Here is a 7,983-nt window from a genome sequence, read left to right on the forward strand (position 1 = left end):
AAGGTCATACCAAATATGAAAATCAGTGAACCCTGACCTTGTGTATGAGCTACTACTTCATGCAACTTGCATGTCTTTCTTGGTGAGGACAAGCCATTTTTAACTCCAAGAGTTGTATTTTTCCTGGGTAAATAATATATTTAAAAAAATCTCTGACTCCAGTGAGACCATCAGTAGTTTGAGTCATAACACATCTCCAGTGTCACTAAGCGCTGTTTGACCAAGAAGCATGGAGTCCTGCTTCAGATCATCAGACCTCCATAATCACATAAACTCCACCAATACAGTCTGGTATGACACTTTGCGAGGAGTACAGAGTGAAGGAAACACATTAAAGCATGACGTTGAATGTAGTAACAATTTATTCATATAATGCATTATCAAATAACACAGAGCCCAGCTGACAGAAAATATTTCTCTGTTTATGTCTCTTTTATTTCTGAGCACTTCAAGTGCATTTTTGAGTTCAAGTGACATTTTTAGTTGAGTACGTTAACGTTCAACTGAGGAATTTTACCATTTCATGTTAGTATTATTGATCTAGCTCAATGTCTCTACTTCTGGCAGCTGCTGGCGGTTGACGTCAGTCATGCAGAGACTCTTGCGAGCCTTCATAGTGCTCAGTTCTTTCCTGGTGAACGTCACTGCTGTCCTAAAAGTGAAGCAGAGCGGATGGGAGGTCTGTTTAGATCCACCGGGTGGCAGCAGAGGATTTTCAATGCAGACGTTGTAACAAGAACTTACTCTTCAGATGGTTCCTTCTTGGCTTTGGGCATTTCAAACCCTCGTCTTTTCTCTGAAATATTTCTGGATTGATGTTGAACATTTCAAAATTACTTCCTATGTCCTTTCCTAATCACTTTTCCTCAACTTAGACTGAAAATGCCATGAGGTCAAGGAAATATGGGAATACTAAGAAAAGGGGAACCGCATTACCCAAACTGCATTTACAGGAGACTAAGAAGGCCTACAACAGTGGAACCTGACATGTAACGACTCAAGAAAGGTTTGGGGAAGACTACAACAACATCTATATGCCAACATGGAGGAACTAAATCGTTTCTTCATCCAATTTGAGGCCAAAAGACTTCATAGATTCACTCTGCAGGAACAGGATGTGAGATGTGTGTTCAGGTCAGTCAACTCTAGAAATGCATAAATGGATAAGTCAACTACATTTACCTAACTGATTAAGAGATGCTTTGAGACACTGGTCCTGCATCATATCAAAACCAGCCTCTCTTCCACATTTAGCTCACTTCAGTTTGCACACAAAGCTAACAGACCCACCGAGGAGGCCATCACCATCCACACAGCACTAAACCACCTGGAACACAGAGCTGGACATCCCGTCGACATGCTAATCAGCAGGCTACAAGACTTGGCCTCTCGATCCCCATTGACACCAGGACCAAAGACTTCCTCACCAGCCGTTCACAGACAGTCAAACTAGGTCCCCACCTCTACTACTCCATCACTGCATACCAGTCTGCTCATATTACACCATAAATAAATTAGACACAACCATCATTAAGCTTATCACAAGAAATGAGTCAGCATGCAGGGAAGAGCTATGAAGACTGTCAGAGTGATTCTTGGTGAATAACCAGAGACTCATCACCACAAAGACAACTGCATTATTAGTGGAGGAAATATGACACAGTTCTGGCCCTCTCTGTATAAATGGAGCATGTGTAGAAAGGGTGCAGACATCCTGGGGGTCTCATATACGAGGACCTCTCCTGATCGGCCAACACCACTGCAACTTCCAAAAGAAAGCTCTGCAGTGAGAGATGAGAACTGCGCAGAAGAAAACTGACTGCTCATCTCTAAAGGAGAGTGCCATATCACGCTACCTCAGCAGAAATACCGAAATTGTCCAGGACTTCACTCACCCTGGCCATCATCTATGGCAAGTGTTATAGGTCAGCCAAGACTCACACGTCCAGATTCAGCAAAAGGTTGTTTCAGCAGGCGGTGCAGTGTGTCATCCACCCATGGTGTATTTAATCATATGCAATAGTGATTTTATTTATTCTACGTGCCACCGTCTCATGTTTTAGTCAACATCTTGTGTTATATCGTGGCACCATAGAGTAGCAATTTAATTTGGCTCTATGTAAAATAAAGGCAGTTTTGACACTGGTGTCTTTAATAATCTGCTTGATGCCAGGTTATTAAATATCGAGGTGTGTCTGATGTGCTGAAGCTACTGTCTCCTGAAGATGCAACCTTCACTTTACTTTCATCATTTAAATAAAGCTGCTTGTCTTTATTTGTAATGGGGTTTTAATAAGCAGCAGGTGTTAATAAAGCAGAGTATGCAGCTGGGTTTAGCAAGTGGTTAAAAGTTTAAAACATATCTGCATGTTGTACATGGTATATGATGGGAAACACAGCAGCCATTTACATGATTTGTACTGACTACTGAAGTATTTTTCCTTGGTATTTAGAGACATCAGTTCTTATTTTGCCTACCACACATATGGGGAATGCTCAGATACGGTACTCACACTGATGAAGGACTGAGATGAAGTGGAAAACGAAGATGAAACTTGCTTCGGTGGAGCGCTTGCCTTTGTCTGCCCAGACAGCCATCTTTTCAGCTTCTGATCTGCAAGAGTTTTGTTTTTCCTTCAGAATATTAATGCTCAGTCACACTAGATTGAAAATAGGATAACAACCTCCAAGGATGACAGGAATGAATTTTTTTCACATTTGGCAGTTGCAGCAACCAACTGGTTTGAGACTATTTTTGCTCACTGGTCACCTGGTAGGAGCCAACCTGCCTCTCAGCACATAATTGCTGTCTATTGCAGTCAGCCTGAGTCTGCAGAATAGCTTTGCTCAGTCACTACTGAACTGAAGTACATTTTTGAGTGTTTCTGTTTTATATTCCTTATATTTCTACTCAAAAATCAAACATTCTGCAAACTGAAAAATACTTTTAAAGAATGACGTTTGGCAAAAGAGCACTTCCCAAAACTCCCATTCCAAAGAAAAAAACGGAAGCCATAAAATGTCATGTAGACAGAACAGTACATTGTTGATGGAGTTATCTATATTGTTCAAAGAAACAAAACACAAATCAGAGAAAATTAAAACTCAAAGAAGGAAAAGTTCCTGCTTTTGAGCTTTTTTAACTTAAAGTTTCCAAGGAAACTCAAGATAAATACTGCTCAGTACACAACTGAGAGGTCAGAGAGGTTAGGATCATTAGCAGGCCATGAAATGATTTCAAGACATTCTAGTTCAGGTTGAAAATACTTCAAATGTTGCTATGCTCGTTTATCTGCTGAGGAGTGTGTCTCCAAAAAGAGTAAAAAAGAAAAGAAAATCTTATTTTAAGTTGATTATATTTTATATGTACTCATAAAATCTAAATATTATTGCCAAGCACCAGACACGCTCCGTTTTTAGACTTGTTCCAAGTATAAACTGTATTAAAGTTGCCAGCAACTCTCGCCCGCTTTGGTTATACAAAGCAGTTACATTGTATAGAAATGTATTTGATTCCCATTTGAGAAACAGTTTGTATCTTTATTCCCTTGTCACTACCATAAAGGCTAAAAAAACAGCTAAAAGACTGAAAACCAGACAACACACACTTACTGTGTTTCTTGGAGTGGTGCGCGACCTTGTAGGAGCCGAGCATTGCAAACGGATGATAGGACAGAGTGATGGGATAGACAATTGAGCCCTTGTGTTAAGAAAAAGAAAAAGGAGTGGGAATGATTTTTTTAGGGAAAATTATGTTCCAAAGAAGATAAAACAGTTGCGGCAACTTTCCTAACCAGGACACTTTCGTACCTTGGATTTCTGGTTGGGGTATGAAGCGGCTGGTTTACACCTGTACAGGGTCAAGATTTTCTCCACTGGCAGGCTACTCTAAACAGCAACACACAACAGTTAAAATAAGCAGTTTAGGCATTAAGTACTCTCAGGAAGGTTTTTGGAGAGTTTACCTTTAGCTCTTAGATTTATTAAAAGTAGCATTTATATGTAAATATCCTTACCATAATTATCCCAGCAAAGGATGACAAGATCATAGCCTCCCGCTCTAAGCGATTAGGATACTGGGCACTTCCTAAACTGCATGTTGCTCCACTGTGGTGTAGGAGGAAGGTAATGAAAGGCAACCAATCCACCAACTGACTGTATTCATTTGCCTTTGTAAAAGCACTGTACAGCATCATGTCTTATTACAGCTGCTTTTACCCAAGTTTTGTTTATTTTTCTACTTGTTATTTAATTTTTACTAAATTTTGTGAGCATAATAAACATAATTCAGACGTATCAATGATAGAACATTTAACTTTAAAAAACAGAAAACGTACATGATCTCTCTGTCGAGCACATGTCGTCCTTCCTTCTTCTCCAACCACCAAAGGGCAACACTGATTGCAAGATCATAGTGAGCCTGCAACATGTCAAACACAGAAGCTCTCAGCTCTACTTAGTTATACATTAAAACATTATTTTAGCATTGGTTGGTTCTGCTGAGTTTTTACCAGGTCATCCAGTGCTGTGAAAGTTCCCTTGCCCTTCGGATCAAAGCCGTCCTCTCTGAGTTTCTGTCCAATATAGTTGTCTCTGTTTGGGAACAGGAGAAAATGAACCGGTTGCCAGTTTACTTACATTTGGTATGCTTTGTAACATTTTAGCATCCACTCACATAAGGGCCTCAACATCTCTTTTGAGCTTGTTTGCCTCCATTTTCTGAATGAAATCCTTTCATCTAGGACTCCTGCAGAGAAATCAGCGCATGTACAGTACATAGTACATCTTCTACATCTTAACTAGTCACCTCAGCTTTTTGTGCAATTTGTTGTTTTATTCATTTTTTAATGATAAAAGTGTAATTTTCCTAACAACAAGTAACCTAACTGAATGTGAAACCATGCTTTTAATGTTTCAGTTAACATATTCAGACCCTTTGATGTGCCTCCTGTTCATTTTCATTGAATTCTCCAGTCACTGGGAGACTTCGTAGAGATGGGCATCTGGCCAGTTTGGGCAGAAAGGGCGTACACCAGGGAGAGGACCAACTTAACAGGAACAAATCCTCAATAAACAGAAGACTGTGCCAGAAAGTTATAGAATTCAATTCATGTTGCATGCATGATGGCTTCTCTATATGCGCGGCTGCTGCGCTCTACACATGCAGGTTATTGAATTTATACACATAGAATGCAATTGATTGAGTTGCAATGAATGTGTGTTTTTTTCTCACCTGCAGATTTTGACATGAATATAATTCCTTAACAGGGTACCGTATCAGCTTTTGTGTTTGTCAGAAAGCTCTGAAAGGCCTCTGAGAGCACATGGGAAAGGATTACAAAAAACATAAACTCTTTGCACTAATAAACTAGAGGCAGTGTGTGTGCTGATACCATCCTTACAGTGAAGCATGGTAGTGGTAGTATAACGCCAATGCCTTAAACCTACAGAGCATGTTAGAGCAGGGGTTTTAAACTCCAGTCCTCAAGGGCCTTCTTCATGTGTCCCTGTTGTAATACACCTCATTAGCAAGACTCTATAGAACTTGACTGCATGCTGAGGTGGCAATTCAGCCATTCTATTCATGTTACAACAGCTCATGAGTGAATGAACATGGTGCAATAAAAGTACTTTTAGAAGTACATTTTTCCAAACACTTACATTTACTTGAATTTATTTGAGTAGGGTTAGAGGTTGCCACCTCAGCATGCAGTCAAGTTCTAGACTCTTGCTAAAGACATACTAATTGTATTCAGGTGTGTTGCAACAGGGACACATGGAAAGGTTTCAGGACACCGGACCTTGAGGACTGGAGTTTGAGACCCCTGCGTTAGAGAGACTTATGATGCCAGTTTACTGACACCACCCATCCTATGTGAAGGAGCTCAAGAAGTTTTGTCATAATAAGATATACTGTCCGCAACCAGGCGTGCAAATCCTCTAGACAACTTAAGGTCTTGGTCTATAGGCAGTCACCATTCTGCTGGCACTCAGAGCCATCACGGCTCAAGTTTGCACTGTCGTCTTCCTGCAGGACTGCTCACTGATGTGCCCAACAGTCTCTGCATTGGTTACGTTCCCAGAAAGACCTATGCAAACAGGCAACACAAGACCAAAACGCAAAGTGGCTTCTACAAATTACTCAACTAAAGGTCTAAATACCTTTATAAATGAGATATTTTAGTTGTTAATTTTTAATACATTTGCAACATTTTGTTATTAACGATTATTATGCAAAAACTGACGATTGACAAATAACCATTTCAATCCTTTAAAATGAATACCAAAATACACTGTAGTGGAACAAAGCAAGTAGATGTGAATTCTAATCCAGCGGTCCCCCGGCCTAACGTCACACGGACCGGCCTTAAAGGTGTCGCGGACAAATACGACAAAATAAAAAATGATACGACCAAGACAAAAACTGTGGTATTTTGTAAATATAATAATAAACGCGAGTTCACTGTGTAACTTTAAAGGAATTTGCAAAGAAAAGCGTCTGGACTTCTTTGAGTTGCTTGAAGACGTTTCACCTCTCATCCGAGCTTCTTCTTCAGTTCTAAGGTCAAATGGCCGAGAACTGAAGAAGCTTCTCGAATTCGTCTTCAACAACTCAAAGAAGTCGATTTTCTTTGAAATTCCTGACTACGATGACCTGGATGACTGAGAACCTTCACAGACACTGTGTAACTTTATTAGCAGCGTCCTCCTCAAATGCGTTTCCTCTCTGCCCCATAACGCTCTCTAGTCGCTATGGTAACGACAAAACATTTCTTTCAAAATAATACACACAACTACACGGGACAAGAACCAGGGAAACCGAGTTAACGATAAAAAACCCCGAAAACCCTGAAAGTCACAGCCTCAGCTCTCGCGGCCCGGTACCAAACGACCCGGGGGTTGGAGACCGCTGTCTTAATCTATCAGGATGGCGATGAGCTTGCATCACGCAGTCCACCTAAAATACAGGATTGATTTACTGATGATCTCATAGGCAACCTGACACCCTTACTGGACTCACTTCCGCTTTAACTAATGATTCCCAAATCCAAACTAGAATTCCTTTCCCCCGTGTAAACCATTTTAGATAAAGACAAAGAACAGCAACACATTTAACACATGCAAGTGTTTTCAAAAAAGATACTCACTCAACTGGTCGAAAAGAGGAGATTACAGTACTTCACCTAACACGATCATACAAAATCCTAAACGACGACTGCAGTCATGCGACACTGAATCTTTTAACCTTTCTAGGAGGAACACAAGCTTTTAACAGCAACGTCCAGCAGACTTCTCAGATGAACAGCATGGCCTGAATAATTTACAACAGACCTGTGAGTCTGATCATTACCAAACCAGACATCACAAGGAAACAAGTGGAGCAGGGTAGGTAGAAACACAGCGAGAATTGACGTGCATAAATGTGCCTATTGCGATCAATATAGCAGCAAGGGGAGTAAAACATAATAGCATATTGTAACTTTGCTACAAGGCTAAATTAGTACTTACGCAAATGTATGCAAGTATAAGGAGGAAAATATCAGAGGACTACAAACCAGTACTGAAGTATTAAGGAAACAGCAGCATTTTAGCAATGTAGTGACTGAGGTCAAGCTTATTGTCTCTGCCAAGTAGGTTATGCATGCATGTCATCATTCTGTCTGTAAACATGGGAGATCAAAAAGTTTTAAATAAATTCTAATGAAACTTTATAGGAGTGTCGATCATGTTAACAATCCATTAAAATCTGTCATCCACAAAGGTCTTCAAGGTCAACTTAATGACTTTGTTTTTTGTCAGTTCATGACAATAACTAAGCCTTGTAACTTTGTACTTGTGTTAAACATTGTCAACACAAGTACTGTAGAAGGATTCAAACTATTATTTCATATTTGATCTCTGCCCTCTCCTTCAGGGTCAATCTAAAGGATTTTCTTTTTCCTTTTTGATGCCAGTTTGATATTACTAAACATTTAAACAAAT

At 40.0% G+C, this 7,983-nt stretch overlaps 1 protein-coding gene across 13 annotated transcripts; it reads right to left on the reverse strand.

Annotated features, from left to right (window-relative positions):
* Positions 1-413: 413 nt before the first annotated feature.
* On the reverse strand, positions 414-7,575 carry LOC116326802 (uncharacterized protein C2orf80). Of its 13 annotated transcripts, none has more exons than XM_039599668.1 (10): positions 7,149-7,439; positions 5,234-5,314; positions 4,676-4,747; positions 4,512-4,593; positions 4,338-4,420; positions 4,017-4,107; positions 3,811-3,888; positions 3,613-3,700; positions 2,514-2,614; positions 414-652 (listed from the first exon to the last, which is right to left on the reverse strand). In XM_039599668.1, the coding sequence occupies exons 3-10, from the start codon at positions 4,714-4,716 to the stop codon at positions 584-586; spliced, it is 633 nt and encodes a 210-aa protein (XP_039455602.1). In that variant the 5' UTR covers positions 4,717-4,747; positions 5,234-5,314; positions 7,149-7,439; the 3' UTR covers positions 414-583. The 13 variants fall into 13 exon arrangements, with proteins under 13 accessions (XP_039455602.1, XP_039455599.1, XP_039455598.1 ...); XM_039599665.1 differs by having other exon boundaries at positions 4,676-5,048; XM_039599664.1 differs by lacking the exon at positions 7,149-7,439 and adding an exon at positions 5,977-6,551 and having other exon boundaries at positions 4,676-5,048.
* Positions 7,576-7,983: the final 408 nt, after the last annotated feature.

The sequence above is a fragment of the Oreochromis aureus genome, linkage group 16 (genome assembly GCF_013358895.1).
Source record: "Oreochromis aureus strain Israel breed Guangdong linkage group 16, ZZ_aureus, whole genome shotgun sequence".
In the NCBI taxonomy this organism is placed as follows: Eukaryota; Metazoa; Chordata; class Actinopteri; order Cichliformes; family Cichlidae; genus Oreochromis; species Oreochromis aureus.